Raw genomic sequence first — 21,740 nt, 5'->3', positions numbered from 1 at the left:
TTTGCTATTTCCTCCAGATTAAATTAAAACAATTTTTAAAATATATTTGTATTATCTGTTATTTTCTTTTTTTAAATTTTATTTAGTTATTTTTCAAGTACAGTTTTTTTTGTCTATTTCTCCCTTCCCAGTCACCCCTGCCCCTGTTATTTTCTATTATCTAATGTAATTGTCAAAAAATTTTAAAAGTACAGTATGTGCTATTAGGATATTACCTCTTCTTCTTCTTGCTCTTCTTCCTCTTCCCCTTCGTCTTCACTTTTTCCTTCTTTTTGGGCTTCTTTCTTTTTTTTCCTTTGATTCTCAATGAATTCTAGATCCCACTGATCTCGTGTGTATACGTACCCTGTGCTACTGTGCTGCCTTTGCCCAGAAACTCTTCGACATAAATCATAGTCAGAGCACTAAGGAACATTAGTAATCATTTAAAACATGTTAAATATGCTTTTACTTCCTATTTATATATTACACAATACATAAACCAAAAAATCCCTTAAAACCCTGAGCAAATGTAATATTTTTTAAGTGTTATTTTGAATCAGGTTGCATTACATGCCAAGAGAGTCACAAGACACAACTTTTATGGCTATGGCAACACTTTTCTTTATCCAAAATTAATATGTATGAGAAAATATCAGACATTTTAACATGAAAGAAGAGAGAAGAATGGCAAAAAGAGAGAAGTACATTAGAAAATCAGTTTAGCCTGCAAAGGTACACAGGAGGATTCTGTCAGATTAGTTTCAGAAGGATAAGAAGTGGTACAGACACGAAATAGAATATTACTTGACAATGATAAAGAGTGAAAACTTACCATTTGTGACAACATGGATGAACCTAGAGGTTATTATACTAAGTGAAATAAGTCACAGAGTAAGACAAATACTGTACTATTTCACTTATGTGTGGAATCTAAAGAACACAACAAAAAAGCAAAAACAGAAACAGATTCATAAATACAGAGAACAAACTGATGGCTGTCAGGATTCAAGAGGGGCTGGGTAAAAAAGGCAAAGGAATTAAGAAGCACAAATTGGCAGTTATAAAATAGTCACAGGGATGTAAAGTATGGTGTAGAGAAAATAGTCAGTAATATTGTAATAACTATTTATGGTGCCAGGTAGGTACTATACTTACTGGAGAGATCACTTCATAAAATATATGTCTAACCATTATGCTGTACACCTGAAACTAATATAAAATAATATTGAATGTCAACTGTAATTTAAAAAAATAAAAGGATGAGAATGGAGGAAAATGGGGGAATATCCACATATTTTCAACAAAAAATACTGTGTATTTACAATATTTACAGTTTTATAGGTAAAGTATTTTATAAAATGTCAATCATGAATGAGACCTGAGCAGTCACCTACTCTAGTCTACGCTTTTAATTTTGTAAATGAGAAAACTGAATCTGGATAGTAAAAAATAAATAAATAAAAACCAAAGCCAAAACCATAGTCTGTGAGGAATTTTCTTCTTTCAAAGTCCTTTCACATGTGTAATCTCTGACCCAATTCTCAAACTAATCATATAGGAGAAGTGATCCAACATCACGATTAAGCCGTTCTGCTGATCAGAGAAGAGCTGTGCTGGCAGCTGAGGACTCTAGTCTCTGATTACATTGTCATGAGAGGAGACTCCGACTTGGAGCCAGGCCTTCGGATCCATCACCCACGCCCTGTGGCACATTGATGATGACAACTAGGGTTTGGGGCTATAAATTCTGCTCTTCGTAATTTTCAGGGCAAAAAACTCTGGATGATATTCTATGGTTGTGGTTCTCAAACCCTAGGGTATAACTGTACACAGAGAATTATAAATAAAAGCTTCTGTTCCCCCTTATGATTTATTAAGTCTGGAGTGAGGCTTAGGCATTATAACCAGCATCCTCAGTAATTCTGATGCCAACACAGTCCAGGTACAATAACTTTGAGAAACAAAGAAATAAGAAACTTTGGAACCTTCCTTGCTCATTTTCTGATTTCTTCAGGCTACCTCTATGTGGAGATGAGAGGGCTATTTATTGAGGCAAGACTTTTATTTAAGCTTCCAAATTTCTTATAAAAAAAAAGATCCCAGCCCATTCAGATAATTTTTGAAATGTGTGTGCTCTTATTCAGCAACACACAGTATCCACATTGTGGGTCCTTGACTAAGACTATCGCCTGGAGTTGTCTCCTGTTTCAGTTGTAGAAAGTGATTAACAAGAGGGTGAGTCTCAAGGACTCAGAGCAGTGGTCCTCAAACTTCAGTGGTCATCAGGGTCACCTAAAGGACTTTTCAACACAGATAGCTGGGTGCCACCCCCAGACGTTCTGACTCATAGTTCTAAGGTGGGGTCAGAGAATTTGCATTTGTTTCTTTTAAAAAATTCTTCAACTATAGTTGACATTCAATATTATTTTATATTAGTTTCAGATATACGGCAAGAATTTGCATTTCTCAAGCTTTTTGAGTGCTGCTAATGTGATTGGTTCTTAAGCTGGACTATAAGTACCACTGCTGCAGTTGACCACTGGCCCTTAACCATGTGTTTGTAGTCCAACCCCTCTTCAGAATATAATGAAAGCTATAGGTTTTGGTTTCAGAATGGTGCACATAACACACAAAATTTTGCACATAATTTTAGTAGGTTCATGGATACTGAAGGATTCATGGACCCTAGGCTAAAAAAGTTTGCCCTAGCAATTCCAGATTTTATCCCCAAACATGGCTAAACCATCAGAGAAGTGTATGTTGTATCAAGTTCAGTCTCACATTAGACCCTTGATGACCCTCTGGCTACACTGCAGAAACTGCCATCGACACCCACTATCACACATAATGTAAATGGGGTTCAGGATTTCATTCTCTTCATTAACAATCTCTTACACTGAGACCTATGTAAAATGTTTCTCTCATTTTTAATGTTTTGTGTTTCCTGAGGAATAGCTTATCTTCTTTATGGGTAATACGAATTTTATATAACTTATCACATTTCCCCTTCTACTTTGGCTCATCAAACTTACAACCAAATTGATGCCCCAGATCTAGCAAGCCTTTGGGGCCCTGCAGCCTGTGTGCTCTTGTTCCACCAAGTCTTAAAGTTCCTACACAATTTGTATCCATTGCTTAGACTTCAAATGTTCACAGATGTGATGGTGTCAATATCACAAGAATTTTGATAGGACTCTGACCATGATCTGTGGCCCAGGCAACATGATCAGCACTGAATGCCACCTGTCTGTTACAGCTGGGTCCCCACACCTGGGTTGAGACCCAGCTAATTTATTATGCTGACTAGCCTTTTAGGGAAGCAGGATATGAATATAAAAGCTTATCATTCATTTTTATATAAACAAGTAGTCCTCGCCTCACTGAATTCTTTTCACAACCCCATGAGGCAGTTTTTATCATCCGTGTAAAGAGAAAATTGAGGCTCCTAAAAGTGACTTACCAAATTCTATCAGCTGAAAAAGGGAAGAATTGGGAAAAGGATTCCACCTTGATTCTTAATCTAATAGTGCTCTTTAACATTCGTATTTCCAAACCACTTGTTCCTTCTTTCATTTTATTTAAACTGGCAAACTTATTAGGTGCCAGCTAGGTGCCAAACACTGTGCTAGTTGATGTTTATGCAAGTAAGACATGTCTCCTGCCTTTAAGTGAGGCACAGTTCGGAAGGGAAAAGTTCAATGTGAATATAATGAGATAATATGACAGAGCGAAGAGAGTGATATCAATGGTCATCAGAGAAGTAGTTCCCTTTCCTGTAGTAAGTAATGTGCTCTGGGAGCGGGGACGAGAGAGAGAATGCGCTAGTTAATGAGTGTGTCAGTGTACAGGAGGTGGCCCTGAAGAAAGTTCTGAAGAGATGATGCCCGAACTGACTTCCAGAGGACGGCTAGGATTATACCTGGGGAAGAGGCGAGGAGGTGTCTGCTGTGGATGGAGCTGTGGGCGCAAAAGCACAGAGGTGTAAGAAAGTCTCAGTCCCAATGATGGATGCATAAATTAGTAGTTCCCTAAATATTTAAAGTTCTTGTAAATAATCCTTTCATTTCACTACCATAAAAAAGAATGGCTAACCACACTAAAAAAACTATTCTTACCTTAATATTGATTATAACATCAGGTTTCAAATCTAAATTTTTAATTAAGTCAATTTGCTGCAAAGTAGTCATGGCATCCTGTGAAAGTGATGGTATTTCAGTGATAATATAACCTATAGAGTAAAATATGTTTAAAGTTTTATGTTATTCATATGTGAAAGCATGGATTTATTATTATTACTTTATAAAATATCATCTGGTAATTGATGAACACTAATGCAGAACTTAAAATTGCATATCAAAAAATTTTAAATCAATAGTTAAGGAACTATTACTATAAGTAACATTTTTCTGATAATAAATAAAATCATTATGCAAGGTGGAGACGTCTTTTAAAATTCCAAATCAATTTGCTTTAGGCATAGGAGGTGCCTAAGGAAATAAAGTCCATGTTAATAACTCTTTTAACTCATATGATGAATGGTAAAGGTGTTTTATAGGGGTTGCATGACATATTATTTTTCCTTCTTAAATTAATTATACATTTCACAATATAACAGAATTATGTTTAATGTTTATATAAGTTATACATTTCATAATATAACAGAATTATGTATAGTGTTTGTGTAAGTTATAGGGAGTGATAAAATACCCTGGTACCCCTCATACAGTCTCAGAAAGTATCAGTGGTTTGGCTTAGCACATTCACTGGCTTGCACCCTTACCCGGGAATCTCAGTCAACCCACTGAAATCCACCTAGTTTATCACCGCCACATTAAGTTCCTTAACGCATTTCTTTAATTATGTCAGTGTATTGCTTGAAAACCTTTTTCTTATTAATAGAACAAAATCTCAACTCCTTCAGTGCTAAATGAAAGCCTCCAACAGATATTTCTGCTCTTTTAATAGAACCATTTTTCTTTGAAGAACAAGTGAAAACAAATTATGGTTCTATAGCTTTAGATATTTAGCAGACACTTCATAAAAAGTGAATGAAGTGAGCCTCTCACTTCAAGGACAACAACTGACAGCATTTGTTGTCAATTATAAACTTTAAGTGAAAATTAGTACTTTGAAAAACTTGTATCTACTGCCCTAAGCTTAACCACTTCCCAATTCTTAAAACTTGTCCTGATGAGATTGGTAGTGATATTAACAAATGTGATTTTTTTTGATATTGTATGACATGTGTCAACATTTAGAAGGTCTGCATAACTCAGTGAACAATATTTTCCAAACAATCAATGCCTGGTGCCACAAAATCATGCCTGGGTAAGAGACCCGTTCCAAGTACAAGATAGATCAATGGATTTTAATGGAATACAGTTTGAAAAGTTCACTGATATGGTTTCAGATTCCACAGTGCAACTAACCTTTAATAGACTTTCCCCTGTCAAATTTTGGTGTCGGATCAAGAATATCCAGTTATTCTAAAGGCCCTCCCTTTTCCAATTACCCATCTGTGTGAAGCTAGATTTTCTTTAGGTACTTTAACAATATATTGCAACACATTAAGCAGGAGTGGATGTGACAAGACAGCTAGGACTTCTCTTAAGCCACATATTAAAGAGATTTGCAAGAAATATAAAACAATACTACTCTTGTCACTAATTTTTTGCCTTGAAGAATATGATTATTCTATAAAATATGTTAATTATGTTAACATATAAGTTTTATTATTTTTAAATAAATACTGTATACATTTCTTAGTTTATTTTCTAATATGATAACTACTGATAGATATAACCCATGTAAGCAAAAGCTCTTTTGGGGCCTCAATAATTCTTATAAGTGTAAAGGAGCCTTGAGACCAAAAAGCTTAAACTGCTATCTGATATTATGCCTAGCATAGTATAATAAAAAAACTACTAAGCATGCATCTGTTGGTAGATGAATAAATGTGTATAATAAACCAACCTCAAAATCCTCACTTAAGAACATGCTGATCACAATCTTTTACTTAAAAGAATTAGATGAACAACTCCCAGGATAATCCAAAACCTCCTTAAATGTGTCAATTTCTCCTAAGCTTTCTCAAATACTTTACTCTCTGCTGGAACATGGTAGACACTAAAGCAATACTAAGTAGTTTAACTTCAAAAGGCAGAAGGGGGGGGCCTGTTATGTTGGGTTTGGATGTCTGAGTTGTATCATGATTCTGTACTGTTTGGCTGCAATCTTTAGTTTCCAACTTGAATTTCCTGTTTGCTCTTGCTGTTGTCTTTGAAACACTCGGGAAATCACAGTGGTATCCTAAGGTAGTCAGTCACCCTCCTATTTGAGGCTCTTTAAATGAGCCCAAGGCATCCCTGCAAAAATACAGCCACTGCACGCATTGATCCTGTCTCAGGAACTAGGCCAGACCTTTCTCTGCTTGCCTCCTCTTTGTGCTCTTCCTTTTTCGCTTTCTCAGCACTCCCCTAGTTTGGTGTGGCTCCTGTTGTTGATCTAGCCCTCACTTGCTTAACAAACCTTTTTTGAACTTGTTTTCAAGACTCTGATGTGATGGTTGGCATTAACATCCAGGTCTGACACACTATAATGGTACTTTGGTTAAAGAGACAGTTTGTTTAGCCCTAGTCTGAATTCAACCCTTGCCAAGCTCACCCCTCCTGACTGGACAATTCCAAAGCCTCTGTTCAGCACCTGTTTGAGGGCGGAGAGACTTCTCAGGTCTAGAATCAGAGGGTAGACTGGACGAACAGGCTGGAGCCTGCCAATATCTGGACCATAGGGTAAGCTGGGGCTATTTTAGTTTCCATTCCTGCCTGTTAAGTGTGGATTAATACAGAGAAACCTACACCATTGACAGGACTTACTGTACTAATCAAACTCAGGGTGAAGGGGAGAGCAGTCAGCAGAAGCTGTCAGCACTGTGAGGACTGCAACAGATTTTTGATGCTTTTGCTGAAAATATTAAAAGAAGACTGGATCATATAAACTTAATATGTTTTTATAAATGTAGAATATGAAAAAAACAAGTAAACAAGCAAATAAAACTATTTGAGCTACTCAATTGAATGCAGGCTCTGGGACCTGTACTAGGGGCAAAAGAAACAGCAACTCCAGAAATTATATGTGCCTCAGATGAAGCACGAGTTTTTCAGGCTGCTCTGATAGCCACTGATGTACAAAAATACACATACCAAGGTGGGAGACTTCTGGGGACTTGAGCTTCTCCAATATTAGCTTTATGACAAGTTCTTCTGGAATACTGTGACCACTGACCAGCATTGACTGCAACTAAGAAAAGCACAGATATTTTGCATTACTGTACAATAACACCTGTGATACAGAGCTTTTTTTAAAGAATCACAATTTTGAAATTTAGATTTGTTTACCATAACTCCTGTTTCAGATTCAGTGGCAATATGTTCTTCCAAAATTGTTAAAGCTGAAATATGAATTCAAAATATTAGCACAAACTGGTATTAGAATTGTCAAACTAAGAAACACATTCCTGTGCTTTGTAACTGGTAACAAAGATTAACATTTGTATATCACTTTAGAGTTTACAAAGAAGGTTCATACACATTACGTCATTTAAGCCTAACCAAGATGCTGAGTGGCAGAACGTCTTCCACAGACAGCATGCCTCTGCCATCCTGGGGAAGCTACCTGCCTAAACACTTCTGTGTCTTGAGCTCTCCATGCCCTGTATAATATGCAAGAGACTATTAGGATGAAATGACACTGTGTATATGACAGTGATTTGGAAATTGTGAAGCATGCCCAAAAGTGTCTGGACTATGCTATTGGTCCAGATGTTTATAACCATACAGTGAAGGCTAGATCCTATTAATATTGCACACTGGTTGTATAAAAAGAAATTATGCATCAAGAAATGATAAAATAGATAAAAACTGATTAGAAAAAGGGTCTTAAAGCTGAAATTTGAACAATGTGTTTCCTTTATAAGAGGAAATATGCCATCACTTGTGGAAGACTTCCTGGGGTAGAAATGATAGGGGCATGACCTAGGAAAGGACCCAGGGGCTATATGATGTCCCTAGCGGCTAATAGTCTACAGACACTTGGTATTCTTTAATACTTCCTACAAATAATTTTTTGATCAAAGAAAGAGGAAATTTTAAAGTTTTTTGTGTGCTTGAGTTCTTGAATTGTCCCCACCAAAAGTATCCACTTGCAATTTCACTAACAGCCCATGGATTGCTCATTTCATAACATTATTGCAAACAATGACTGTAGAAACCTAAACAATTTACTGCTGGACTTCCAGTCAAGATGGAGCTGTAGGTAAACACAGCCTGCTACCTCGCACAACCTCATCAAAGTTACAACTAAACTATAGAACAACCATCATTCAGAACCAACAGAAATTGAGTTGAGTGGAAGTCTGACAACTACAGAATTAAAGAAACCACATCCATCCACGCTGGTAAGAGGAGCAGAGATGTGGAATAGGATGGTCCCACATCCATGTGAGGCGGGTAAAATTTTGGGAGGAATATCTCAGTAGTGACATGTCCCAGCCCCACACCAGTCCCCCCAGCCCAGGGTTTCAGTTTCAGAAAGGTAAGTCCCCATAACTTCTGGCTGCAAAACCCAGCAGGGATTGAGTCAGTGGAAAAAACTTCTGGAGTCCCAAGCATTTCCTCTTAAAGAAGTCACACATGAATTTACTCAGACTTACTCCCTCTGAGCTCCAGCACCAGGGTAGCAGCTTGAAAGGCACCAAGGCATATAAGGAGGAACTAAAGTGTCTGGCATCAAGGAAAGACCTGGGGAATAGCTTTTTTCCCAAAGAAAAAGGCAGGCAGAGGCCACTGGCCCTTTTCTGAACCTTCATGTTACAGAGCCACAGAGCCGGCAGGTGGGTGCCATATCTGAGACTCCATCAACCTGGCTCTTACTATTTGCCCTGCCCTGGAGATCCCCTGACACTCTGTCACACTCAATTTATGGGCCCACCCAAGCTGTTAACAGTGACTTTACCATATGTACGGGTAGTCTTGGATCATGCTTCACAACACCCGACCTCTTGTTAAGTGGTGCCAGGCCCAGTATTAGCAGCAGCCATCCTAAATTCACAGCTTGGCTTCACCTGCAATGCCCAGCCCAACAGAGGTGGCAGCCATCTCAAATTGCTTTATAGCTCATGCAGGGTGGCCCTGGGCAAAACACAGTTGGAGGCTGACCTTGGCCTGCACCACCTAGGAAACCCCAGAGGCTGCGCACCCAGCAGACAGCTACAGAGGACACTGGAGCACCACAACCCTCTCCCTGCACAGCTGATCCTCCACAGATGGTGGATGTTGGTGGTCCATGGTCACAGCCAATCCTTGCAGCTGACTGGCCTGGGTAAACCCCTCCCATTGATCTGCCATAAGCAATCAAGGCTCAGCTACAAGAGGAGGGTGTACTCAGCCCTCATAAAGAGTTCACCTCAAATGCCCAGCTTGGGTGATAGGGGAGGCTGTGCCACTGGACCCTACAGGACACCTACTATATTAGGCCATGCCACCAAGGCAGGGAGTCATAGCAACTCTACGCAGTACATAGAAACAAACACAGGGAGGCTACCAACATGAGGAGACAAAGAAAGATGGCCCAAATGAAAACACAGATCAAAACTCCAGAAAAAGAGCCAAACAAAATGGAGATAGACAACCTATCACACGCAGAGTTCGAAACACTGGTTATAGCATGCTCAAGAAAATTAGTGAGGACCTCAGCAGCATAAAAAAGATCTAGTCAGCCCTAGATGGTGTGGCTCAGTGGATGGAGTACTGGCCTGTGAACCAAAGGGTCGCCGCTTGATTCCCAGTCTAGGGCACATGCCTGGGTTGCGGGTCAGGTTCCCACAGTACAGGGCACGCAAGAGGAAACCATACATTGATGATTCTCTCCCTCTCTCTCTCCCTTCCGTCCCCTCTCTGAAAATAGATTAAAAATTTTTTTAAAAAAAAGATCCAGTCAGAAACAAAGAATACACTAATTGAAACAAAGAACAATTTACAGGGAAACAATAGTAGAGTGGATGAAGCCGAGAATCAAATCTCTGATTTGTAACATAAGGAAGCAAATAACAAGCAGTCAGAATAGGAAGAAGAACAAAGAAACCAAAAAATGAGGATAGTCTCTGGGACAACTTCAAGATGTCCAACATTTGCATCATAGGGGTGCCACAAGGAGAAGAGAAAGGAGAAATTGGAAATATATTAGAAAAAATAATGAAATAAAACTTTCTTAATTTCATGAAAATAGACATGCAATCCAGGAAGTACAGAGTCTCAAACAAGATGGATGCAACAAGGCCCACTCCAAGACACATTATAATTAAAGTGCCAATGGTTAAAGATAAAGAGAGACTCTTAAAAGGAGTAAGAGAAAAGCAGTTACCTACCAAGGAGTTCCCATAAGACTGTCAGCTGATTTGTCAAAAGAAAATTTGCAGGCTGGAAGGGACTGGCAAGAAATATTCAAAGACATGAAAACCAGGGACCTACAACCAAGATTGTTCTACCCAGTAAAGCTATCATTTAGAATCGAAGGGCAGATAAAGAGCTTCCCAGACAAGAAAAAGCTAGAGGAGTTAATCATCACCAAACCATTATTATATGAAATGTTAAAGTGACTTATTTAAGAAAAAGAACATGAAAACTGAGAACAATAAAATGGCAGAAAATACAAATCTATCAATAATTGACTCTAGAAAACAAACTAAGCAAACAAGAATCATGGATACAGAGAGTGTTTTGATGACTGCCAGATGGGAAGGGTTATTAAGGAATGGGTGAAGAGGTGAGGGGAGTAAGTACAAATAGGTAGTTACAGTACAGCAAGGGGATGTAAAGTACAGTGTAGGAAACAGAGTACCAAAGAGCTTACACCCTTGAACAATGGTGTGGGAACTGTCTGAGGAAGTCGGGGGTGCTGGGTGGAGGGGAGCAAAGGGGGAAAAATTGGAACAACTGTAATAGAATAATCAATAAAATATAATAAAAAAATTAAAAAGCTTTCTGAGAAGAAAAAAATTACCTCCACCTTGATAGGCAAATATCAATCAGTGTTATTTTAATTAGCATTTCTTTGAATAACAATGATGTTAAACTCTTTTTTCTTATATTTGCCTTTATTTGTTTCTACTTTTGTGAACTTTTTTTCTATAAGGGCATAAGTAGTCTTATTAATTGAGAGGATATTTATATATAAATATATCAATCCCTGTCTTATACATTGCAAAGAATGCAATTCAATTTATAAATAATAAAAAGTAAATTTATTACTGAAGATAGTTAAGTCCTGGAAAATACTCCCAAGAGCAACTGTAAGAGTTCCTTCTCCTTTCATTTTTCATAGGGAGACAACCCAGAGACACACCTCAAAAGTTCTAAATTATGAAATTAGAGATTTGGAAGCAATAGAGTGAAACTGAAATCCTTTCATAAACTCCTCTAAATTCCATGAACAAAACTAGGACTAACTGAAGGGCAAAACATGTTTGATGCTATCATCAGGATAATTCGCTGGGTTGATAGTGATGTATGATAAAGCAAATATACCAAAATGTTAATCACAGATGATAGACGATGAGTAGATGATTTATATGAGCATTCATTGTGTAGTTCTTTTTTAAAAATCTGTACCTGAAGATATGTTTATTGATTTGAGAGGGACAGAGAGAGACAGACAGACATACAGACAGACATCAATGTGAGAAACACTAATCAGTTGCCTCCCATACGTACCCCAACTGGGGATCCAGCCCACCACCTGGGTACATGCCCTGACTGGAAATCGAACCCACAACCTTTTGGTGTATGGGATAGTGCTCCAACCAACTGAGCCATTGTATAATTCTCTACTTTTTATGCATATTTGAAAATTGTTACACCAAAATATTGGATAAAAAAAGTAAAATTTACCTTCTATGTGAATACATTTCCATTCTTGTGCTATGTGACGGGCCAATGTTGACTTCCCAATGCCCTTAAAAGAAAGGTACTATTTAAAACCCAATAAAATTGCTATTTGCCAGTGGAACAGATATTCTCATTTTAAAAGACTCTATTGATTGTTATTGTATTATCAAGTAAATTATTTTGCAAAATAAATTAAGAGTAGACCAAAGAGATTTATAGCTTCATTTTTCTCTACAAATTGTTGCATTTAGGAAGTGATTTAAATAAATCTTTTTGAATTAAGAAAATTTCCCTAAAACCAGGAAGCTCTACCGAAGCGGTATTCCAGGTATTAAATACTTCTGAATGTCAAATTTTGTAATTTTGAATATAAATCATTGTGATTCTATTGAGATGCACCATTTTATTTTCTCCTTAAAGTCTGTAATCATGAATGTTTTGAGACTTTTATTTAGTAACTTCCAGGTGCAAAAGAAGTTCTTAATGGACATCTTTGAAAAGTATCATATTTTAAAGATAAAAGATCACTTTAATGAAGTAATAGTTGCATCTGATTACCTCCACTGTTGACTTTAAAAACTCTAATTAATTTGTTTTTAGAAACATAATAAATGCTACTGGTATCTGTCCCAAGATCATATGAAATTAAGTCAAAAACAGGACCCAACCCTTGGACTCCGCTGTCCTGGAGAGGCTCTTTAATGAACCAGCCCAGGCCCTTTAATACCGTAACTACCCGCCAGTGCCATGGCTGAAAACAGCTCTTGTCTAGCGGTCCTTACTAGAGCTGCCTAGAAAGGGAAGCTATCCCATCACCACAATCTTTGGTTTCTTCCTGTTTTGTAGAAAAACACTGCATAGGTTCACTAACTGTGGGCAAAGGTGAGGCACCTTGCCCCTTAAGCTTCATATATTAATGGGAGAACCTCCTCTCTGTCTTTTATTGTCCCACTTCATATACCCAGAGAACCTCACAACAAATTCCACAGAGTTTTATATGCAAGTTGAGTCAGATATAACCTTGGATCACATGCTACTAACTGTCATGGTACAGTGCTTTGGTTTTATAACATAAAACCAAAGATAAATACAATCTAGGTTCCCTTGGAATTATAATGCACAAGAAGAAAGTCATAAATTTACAACCAATATCATATCAGGTTGTAAGTCATACAATGAAAGTCAAAAAACACAACAATTACCACACTGTGGCTTTCATTCTATGACCACATAAGGTTATGATTTTAAAAATTATACTAATAAGTTAGAAGAGTTAGCTTACTGGTTTCCCAAATACAAGAAAGCAAACAGGTTTAGACAACATAAAGTCTTCGTCAGCTTCATCTTCACTAAATATATCCACAAAAGGATACTCTTCTATCTTCTCTTGAGAAGTCATCATATAAAATACTACAATGAGAAAGAGTAAGATTGTTAAAGTGTTTAATTTAGTCAGAACGGGTGGGCAGGCCAGGGAGAACTAGAACGTCCTGTCAGTCTGCTTAGCCCAGAAGCCTTTTCACACCACTAACCACATGGCTTTTCCTAATAACTGCAAGTTAAACTCATGTGTTAAAATCATAATGGGCTCTCAGTTTGAGATAAAAAGCAAAATCCAGTTACATTCTGTAAAAAAGATAGCTAAACCAAAATGCTTCTGAAAGACTAAAGGGAAAAACACATATGTATACATGCACATACACATACACAATGTGTATGTGTATGTGTATGTGCATGTATACATATCTGTTTGGAGAAGTGGTCCCTCCAGTCTGGAACACAGCAGCCTCCTGACTGGCTTAGGGCAGATGCCTCAGAAGACAATGCTTGCCTTCCACAAGATCAGCCTTCACCTTCCCTCATAGCTTCTAAAGCAGTAGCTGGGATCTAATGTCAGCTCAGCCTAACCGGGGAGGCACTGGTACAGGAACAAAAGGTATCAGGCACCAAAAGAGCTGAGGGGCCTGGACATGATGTACCAACAGGAACCAGGAGAGCATCCTGGGAGTGCTTTACTGGGGGAATGTTGACTGGATAAGAGTTTACTGATATGTGGGCTCTCTCTCAGGATTCAGGCTTTAATGTCCTGGCTAGGACACCCGGAGTGGGTCCTAATACACTTGGAAAAGGGCCTGAAAGGAGCAAGACTGGAAGATAAAAGAGTTTGGGGGAAGAAGCATAAAAATGGACTCATGAGAGGGATGTAAGAACACACTCTGAGGTGACCTCTAATGAGTCACACCTTTGTGGAATTCTCTTCCTTTGACTGCAGTCTGTGACTTGCTTCTAAATACAGCAAAAGTAATAGAAATGTCACTCCCATAACATTATGTTACATAAATGAGATTCCATCTTACTAGACTGGAGAGAGATACCTGATTGGCTCTGAAGAAATAAGTTGCTATGTTATACAAGGACCACACTGCAAGAACAGGTGGCCTCCAAAGGCCACTGGCCACCAACCAGCAATAAAACTGGGACCTCAGTCCTAGAGATAAATTTTGCCAACAATGTGAATCAGCTTGGAAGTGAATCCTTCCATAGTTGGGCCTCCAGGTAAAAATGGGGCTCGGCCAACACCATGAATGCAGCCTTGTGAGACCCTGAGCAGAAGACCTAGTTAAGCTATGCTGGGTCTTCTGGACATGGAAACTGTGAGATAATAAACATGTGTTGCTTAAAAATGCTAAATTTGTGGTAATTTGTTACGCTGCACAGAAAACTGATATAAATAAACACAAAATATGTGAGCTTTGTGTCCCACAGAGCATCCATCTCAGAAGAGGCACTCATCAACCAGGTGGATGAGACAATTATCCAGTAAATGCCAACTAGTCTTTGTCCTTGGTCGCCTCAGTGCTCAAAACTGGAGTAAGCACGGTGGGAGGGATGGGCAGGGAAGGCGGCTGTGCTTGGGCTCAACGACCAGGCTCCCTCTCACCAGGCTGGTCTAGCTACTACTCCTGCAGGATGTCCTCCCTGTCTGCAGCAAAGACTGAAGCTGAGCCCTCAATATGATACATCATCTATTCAGTGACAAACTGATTACACAGGACCCCTTCACCTTGGAGAGGGCAGCAGGTGATAAGTGTTCCTAGTACGGTTCTGCCTTCTGTACCTGCAGTGCCTTGGGCAGCACCACTTTCTAAGGGGTGGAGTTGTCTCATTTATCATCATGGGATCCCATGTAATATTGTTTTGGATCAAAGGAACCTCTTCATAGTAATGGAGTTATGATAAGGAGAATCCACTGGTCCTACAACATACCACCTCACCTAGAAGCTGCTGATCTGAGATTATTAAAATGGCCTCTTAAAGTACCAGTTTGAGATTGTGTGGGACTGAGACACTACTTCAAGATGAGGAATGTGCTTTGAACCAAGCATTGGGTAAGAGTGGCCCCTCCCACTATTGCTGTGATTGACATGAGGAATTTGCACCTTCTTCATAACCTGAGGTTCTGCTGGACTGGAAGTCCTGGTTTTGACTGAGGAGAGGGATGCTTCTTTCAGGAGATCCACTTAGTTAGGTTTCACTAAACCTAAAATTGCTGCTGCCACCTGGTCATGTTTGGCTCCACATACATGTTAAGGAATCATTACACACACTGGTGGAGAGAGAGTTGCTGCTCCATGAGTAGGGCAGGGGGATGTGTGTCTTGAACTCAGGGGATTCTCTGAAACTCCTCTGGGTGCTTTCTTAGCCAGTGAATGGATACCTGTAGCAACCAGAACTTGATAATGACACAGTAACCAGGGGTTTGTTTACATAGTTCAGGGATGAAAGATGGTTTCCCTACTAGTAAAACAACTTAGACTAGCAGAAATGCTGGCCAAGGGAAAGGAAAATTTAGAATGGGTGTTAAAGGAGGGAAGTGATGAATTACCAGTTATGGACTCAGGATTAATTGCAGTAGTGGATTCTGTAGCTTGTCCTGCTAATCATCTTTTTGTGAGTCCACTTCTTTTAGAAACTGGGGCCAGATACCACGTTAAAGAATCACTGACAGATAGCATATACTGAACACGGGGGAGGAGTGGATATGAGTGGCACGAATGTTGGAACAGAGCAGATGTTATTAGTGTCTTGTTCTTATCTACTCGACATATGCTTTTTCCTCACATGGCCAACCCAACTTCCAAATGCTGGCTGGCATGTGCGACTCTTTCTCTAAGGGCTCTTTCTGGATGCCAAACCCTACTCTGCTGGAGCACAGGACAGACTGGAAATTCCAGGGGAATAACTGGTGGGGGATGATGAACAAATTCCCAAGCTCCTTTGCCCTTTAAGAGGGAATAAGTGAAGTAAGCCAGGCGGTAGGAGACAAATACCAAATGATCACACCTATAAGTGTAACCTAACCAACAAAATAAAGGAAGGAGCAAAATAGAACCAGAGACATGGAAATAAAGAAAAAACTGATATTGACCAGAAGGGAGGGGGATGGGAATAAGGTGGAAAAGAAGGGGAAGGGTCATCAAGTAGCATGTATAAAAGACCCATGGACAGAGACAATGGGGTGGGGGTGGGTGGCACAGGACTGAATGTGGGAGGTGGGCAGAGGAGAGTAATGGAAAGAAAATGGGGACAACTGTAATTGAACAATAAAAAAAAGGGGGAAACAAAGAGGAAATAAGTGAGACATACATACCTCAAGTGAACTCCTCAGTGAATTCAGCCCACAGAGAGATTTGCTTGACAATATTCCTTTTATTAGCTTCTTTCACATCCCTGCTGTTGTTGTCGGCGTTACTCCCTGTATAAACTATTCATACTCAAATTTTCATCTGAGGATCTGTTTCTGGTTGAACCAAACTAAGACAAAATTTAAATGAAGTGCTTAATTTAGCGTAATAATTGAAAACAAATATTGGGAAACCAAAATTCAACAGCTATATTAAGAGTTGTTATCCTAAATAAAAACAAATATTTATGCAAATATTTAACTCATTTCTCTTATAAAATGGAACAGAAATATTTTTCCCAGTTAAAAGACCCAAGTCAGTGCAAAAGGCCAGAACTGACAGGATCACCTTTCTAGTTTTTAATAAAAAGAGAATCAAACTGTGAAAAATAATTGAAAGTTGTTAAATATTTTTAAAGTTTTAAAATTTCTCCATTTTGGATTTACAATATTATCTCTAATACCACATTGTTATATAATGTAATCTGTATTACCATATCATCTGTTTATATAACAATATAATTCAACTCAAAAATTTAAGTTTTCTTACATTTTTAGCTGTTGGAAACCCCTTTACCAGTGGGTCCTGAGGTTTACACGGGGCCCGACTCCTGGAAAACCTAGCACTCTCTCTGCCTTGGCTAGGTTAGCTGCACTTAGGTACGACGTATGCTCTCACAGTAGGTGCTCAGTAAATATTTGTGGAATGAAAACAGTCATTGGAGGGGAAGTGGTTCTAAAAAGCGGAATTTTTGGAAAACGCGAATTTTAGTTTTGCAAGAAAAGGAACTGGTCCGGTCTGGGGCACCCGCAGTAGGTGAGATTCCATTCAATCCGTACCACAATGCCTTGGGTCAGTGCACTACCACCCCTAATTTACCTGGCCGCAGCCAACCCAGCGAGCCCCCTTCTGCTACAGCCGCCTCCGGGAACTTCTCGGCTGTGTTGAGCGGTTGCCTGGGGAACCCCTGGCGACGCGCGGGAACGTTACGCAGCCGGGGAGGGGCGGGGCGGCGCGGCGCGGCGCGGCGGGCGGTGGGACTGTGATTTATTTTATTTTGGATGTTCACTTTTTTGTATCTGATTTTGCACACAATTATAATACACTGCTTTTCACAAATATGGAAGGCAATCAGAGAGGGCACGTGCATTGCCATTTATGGCACACATATCAAGTGGAAGAAATCTTAACTTTTAAACGCATAACTGCCTGATTCAGGACAGAGCTGCACTACACGGTGCACTACCCTCGACAGTCCGTTTGTAGAATTTACAAATGGTTAGCCTCAGCACAAACAGGTGGGAGAGTCCAAATGTCCAACTTTGAGTAAAAAAAAAAAAAAAAAACCCTTTGAGCCACACACTCTTCGGACGACTGAAATAGACAACAAAAAGACATGAGGGGAACACACTCCGACACTCAGAGGAGCACTACCACGAAGTAGGCTTCCAGAAAAATAAAGGCAGTAGGGAAAAAACACCGACTTGGGAATGGATCTCTATACAACTCGCAGAAGGGCTTCAACAGAAGCTATCCAGACCCAAACCTTCCTTTGTTCCAAAAGCAAAGACCAGATAAAAGAGAGACTCAACTAACCGGGCGACCTTCTCCGCCCACTTTTCCGCTGCCCACATCAAAGATGGCGCCCTTGGCGCCCTCTCCTTGCGTCACGCAGATTCTGGGAACCTCTACCCGATGTCTCTGTGGTGCGTCCTCCAACCCCGCCCCGCTGCTTCTGGGGCGGGGCTTGCCTGGAGGCTGGGCGTCGGGATCCGGAAACACCTGGGATGTAGCCGGACATCCATATATTTATCTTTATCTTTAGTGCCCAGCAGTGTTTTCTTGGCTGGACCCGAGTCTAGGGTTTGCAGTGTCTTCTCTCTGAGTCTCCTGGGGCGGTCCGGAGGCTGCCGCCACTTGGGCCACGGCCTGGTACCCTGCCCAGGAGGCTCCCATTTGCTCAGGCCATGCCTGCAGCCGCCGCTCCCATCATCAGCTCGGTTCAGAAGCTGGTTCTGTATGAGACCAGAGCTGTGAGTACCGAGCGCGGCGGGCGCGGGCAAGAGGAGGGCGGGCGAGCAGGTATGGGTCTGCAGGGTGCAGGCAGCAAACCCCTACCCGCCAGTACCCTCGTCCCAGCCTTGGGGACTGTGCCTGAGGGGTCTTCCCCCAATTATCGCACCCAGGATGCTTGTGTTTTTGCTTGCATGAATTTACACTTAAAAGCCACGATAGGAGCACACTGCAAACAGGTCCCTGTAGTATCGCAGAAACTGTGCTTGAGGTTCTTTAGGAGTTACTGGATTCTTTTCAACTTTCGGAAAGTTTGTTAGAGTTCTATGGCTCACTAGTCATGAATGTGAGAAAATATTTTGTCCTGAATCCATAACTTTCCTGTTTTCCTATTCCATAGCATACTGTCACTATGACTGATGTTAATTACCAGGACTGTTATTGCTGACATTTGGGGTTTTCTTTATTTGAAAGGAAAAGAAAAACTTTTTCTGTTTAAAGACAGCCGATTTGCTTGGGTAAAATTAATTTGCTTTTCACTTGACTTTTTCCCAATACATTTTTGGTGTGTTTGTTTTGTTACTTTAAATGTCTATGTAAACAGTTAATAGCCTGATAAGCAGGTTAGTTCTTATGTTTAGGTTAGTAGCTCCCTACAAATTAGGGAATGGAGTTTGCAGAAGTACAGTGTACATACTTTGTCATTTGTGTGGTTGAAAATAAAGTATAGCTTTTCTGAACTGGGGTTTAGGGTCTGTTTTTAAAATTACACTCCAAGATAACAAGATCGTATATAACAAGATGTCTTATGCCATGGAATGTCTTGTAGTGCCCAGTAAGTGGCACTTGGGCTGCCTTCGTTAGATAGAGTACAAGAAGGGACTTGACAGATTCTCTGTTTTAACATGGTTGTAATAGCGTGTCTGCCTCAGGTCATCATTAGTGTAGAAACTCTGTCGATCCCAAATAAATTTTGCTGACAACTTCATTTGATTAGATCTAGGCCAGAAGATGAAATTATCTGATATAGTGCGTTTGCAAATATTTCAGTTCTTTGAGTAGAGTCATACAGAAGTATCATTTTGACATTGAAGTGAAACTTTCTGCTTTATATACAGTGTGCTGGTAAATAGAAACATATGGTAGATTATTTAGAAACATAAATACTATTCTGAAAACACAGAAATTTCAGCCCATTAATAAAATGAACTTTCACAGGGACTGCCTGAGATGTTAGTGTTCTTTGTAACGCAAATTCGTGTTACAGGGCTCTTCCGTTCAGAAACCTTCAGTAGCCCCCATTCTGAGGAGAGTAAATGCTGAATTCCTTAGTTTGTCATTCAAAATCATACATGATTGGTCCTGAACTTTTCTGTCTGGTCTTACATCTAATTTAATATCAGTTCAGCAAACATTTATTGAGGATTAACAATGTGCTTTTCTGTGCCTTGTTCTGCAGTAAAATTGCATTTCTTTCAGTTCCCCATATCTTTGTGTTCTTCTGCTCTTCTCTCACCTGGTAATGCCCCACACCTTCTTCTCTTGTCAAAATTTTGCTGGTCCTCACAGCATTGATCTGGTACAGTGACTTGTAGAACTCACAGCTGCGATGCCTCTCAGTCATCTTAGTAATGGAAACTAACTCTGGCCGACTTAGAGATCAAAGGCGAGTTTATCACAAGGACCCATTGCATAGAAGAATCATTACAGGAGCCTAACTCCCCAACCTGGGGGACGGCAGAAAGGGGACGGCAGGGTTTGAGGAACCTCTCAGAGTGCTGTCAAGGACATAGCGTGGTGCTAGGAGAAAGAATCTGATTGACTCAGCTGTGATTGGGAATCTGCCCCTGTGTGGACAGACTGTGGTGTCCAGGAAGGACATGGCAGGAATGACTGGTCTGTGGAAACACCCCTTTGTTTCAGGGTATAGTTGGGTTAGGGCAACCACCCTAATGTTTGCTGCATTTAACCTTTGAACCTCAGTTTCCTCATCAGTACAGTTGGCAATTCTTCCTTTTTATTTTTATTTTTTGACTTAAGCACAGATATAAGCAGAAAGATTATTTTTGAGTAGTAAGCTCAAAGTTTAAGGGGTGTCAATAATTTTAAAGAGGCATAAAATTACTGGCAACTAAGTAGATCCTAGGAATTAAAAAAAGCAAACTGTAGCAGGTTGTATTATTCTAGTGGGTGTTGCCCACAGGAGATCCAGCAACCCGAAGTTATCATGGGCGAGATGGCAGATTACTTCAGATGATTTCCAATTTGTAATTCTTGCTTAATATTATGAGGCCCTAGGGGTCTTACCATTGCAATAAGTGATGATCATTTTATAACAAAGAAATGTAATGGTTGACTTTAAAATTGGTAGCTGAACAGAACTGTGGCGGATTTCTGTGTCTGCATATGTATTTTGTTGGGGCGAGGTTATTAGGATAATCTTTACTTTTGCTAGCTCAAAATTGTTTGTGTATATGTTTGCCAATAGGCAGGTATGTGTTTATTTAATTCCAGCCTTGTTCCAAAAGGATTTAAGGGAGCTTCTCCTTCCTCCCTACCCCATCATACAAAATAGAATAAAATAAGTAAGAATCACATCGTGAAAAAGGCAGCTTACTTAATTAGCCTTGGTATTAGCTTTGATTAGTGTAATTAGGAAATGGAGTAGAACAATATAGGATGTGGTTAGCTCAGGGGTCAGAGCAGGAGGTAAACAATATAAAGTAAGAGCCAGAAGCCTAGCTGATTGGAGGGTGTGGTTGGAGCTGCCAGTTTCACACTTGTTTCTAGAGGGGATTGGAAGCTTCCCGGTCGGTAAAGCTCTGACTCTGTAAAGAGTGGGTTGGAGTCCCTCCTTTTGACTGTCAGAGGCCCATTTCCCTCTCTGGGCTGCATTACTGACCGTGCGGTGATGGCCGCCATAGTGAGGAGTCAGGTCTGAAATACTGTGAGATTGCGAGAAGTAACTTCATGTGATTTTTGAAAATAGTATCTTTATTTTGAAAGTTCAAGTGAAGGTGAACATTAATTGATGCTGTCAGACAACCTAAAATTTCTTTTTCAAGAAGGCAGATTTTCTTCCCTCAGATAAAAATTGAGTGATTAATTAGCCTGTCAA

The 21,740-nt window shown here is 39.8% G+C and overlaps 2 protein-coding genes across 3 annotated transcripts in view; one reads left to right on the top strand and one right to left on the bottom strand.

Moving 5' to 3' along the window:
- Positions 1 to 17,574, bottom strand: part of AK9 (adenylate kinase 9) — a 113,970-nt gene extending 96,396 nt beyond the window's left edge. For both annotated transcript variants that reach the window (XM_037159042.2, XM_037159043.2), the window contains exons 1-8: positions 17,489 to 17,574; positions 16,576 to 16,739; positions 13,207 to 13,334; positions 11,928 to 11,991; positions 7,380 to 7,432; positions 7,185 to 7,281; positions 4,098 to 4,210; positions 216 to 404 (exon numbers count right to left, since the gene is read on the bottom strand). In XM_037159042.2, the coding sequence (XP_037014937.2) occupies positions 216 to 404; positions 4,098 to 4,210; positions 7,185 to 7,281; positions 7,380 to 7,432; positions 11,928 to 11,991; positions 13,207 to 13,326 (636 nt within the window). In that variant the 5' untranslated portion in view covers positions 13,327 to 13,334; positions 16,576 to 16,739; positions 17,489 to 17,574. The remainder of the gene's footprint in view (positions 1 to 215; positions 405 to 4,097; positions 4,211 to 7,184; positions 7,282 to 7,379; positions 7,433 to 11,927; positions 11,992 to 13,206; positions 13,335 to 16,575; positions 16,740 to 17,488) is intronic.
- Positions 17,575 to 18,347: 773 nt separating this feature from the next.
- FIG4 (FIG4 phosphoinositide 5-phosphatase) overlaps positions 18,348 to 21,740 on the top strand; it is a 100,712-nt gene continuing 97,319 nt past the window's right edge. Inside the window, exon 1 of the mRNA XM_037159019.2 lies at positions 18,348 to 18,642. Within this exon, the coding sequence (XP_037014914.2) occupies positions 18,577 to 18,642 (66 nt within the window). The 5' untranslated portion in view covers positions 18,348 to 18,576. The remainder of the gene's footprint in view (positions 18,643 to 21,740) is intronic.

This window comes from Artibeus jamaicensis, unplaced genomic scaffold, assembly GCF_021234435.1.
Source record: "Artibeus jamaicensis isolate MK-2021 breed Jamaican fruit bat unplaced genomic scaffold, CSHL_Jam_final contig_387, whole genome shotgun sequence".
Taxonomy (NCBI): domain Eukaryota; kingdom Metazoa; phylum Chordata; class Mammalia; order Chiroptera; family Phyllostomidae; genus Artibeus; species Artibeus jamaicensis.
Note: the sequence above shows the minus strand (reverse complement) of the source record. Positions and strands in the feature narration are given on the sequence as shown.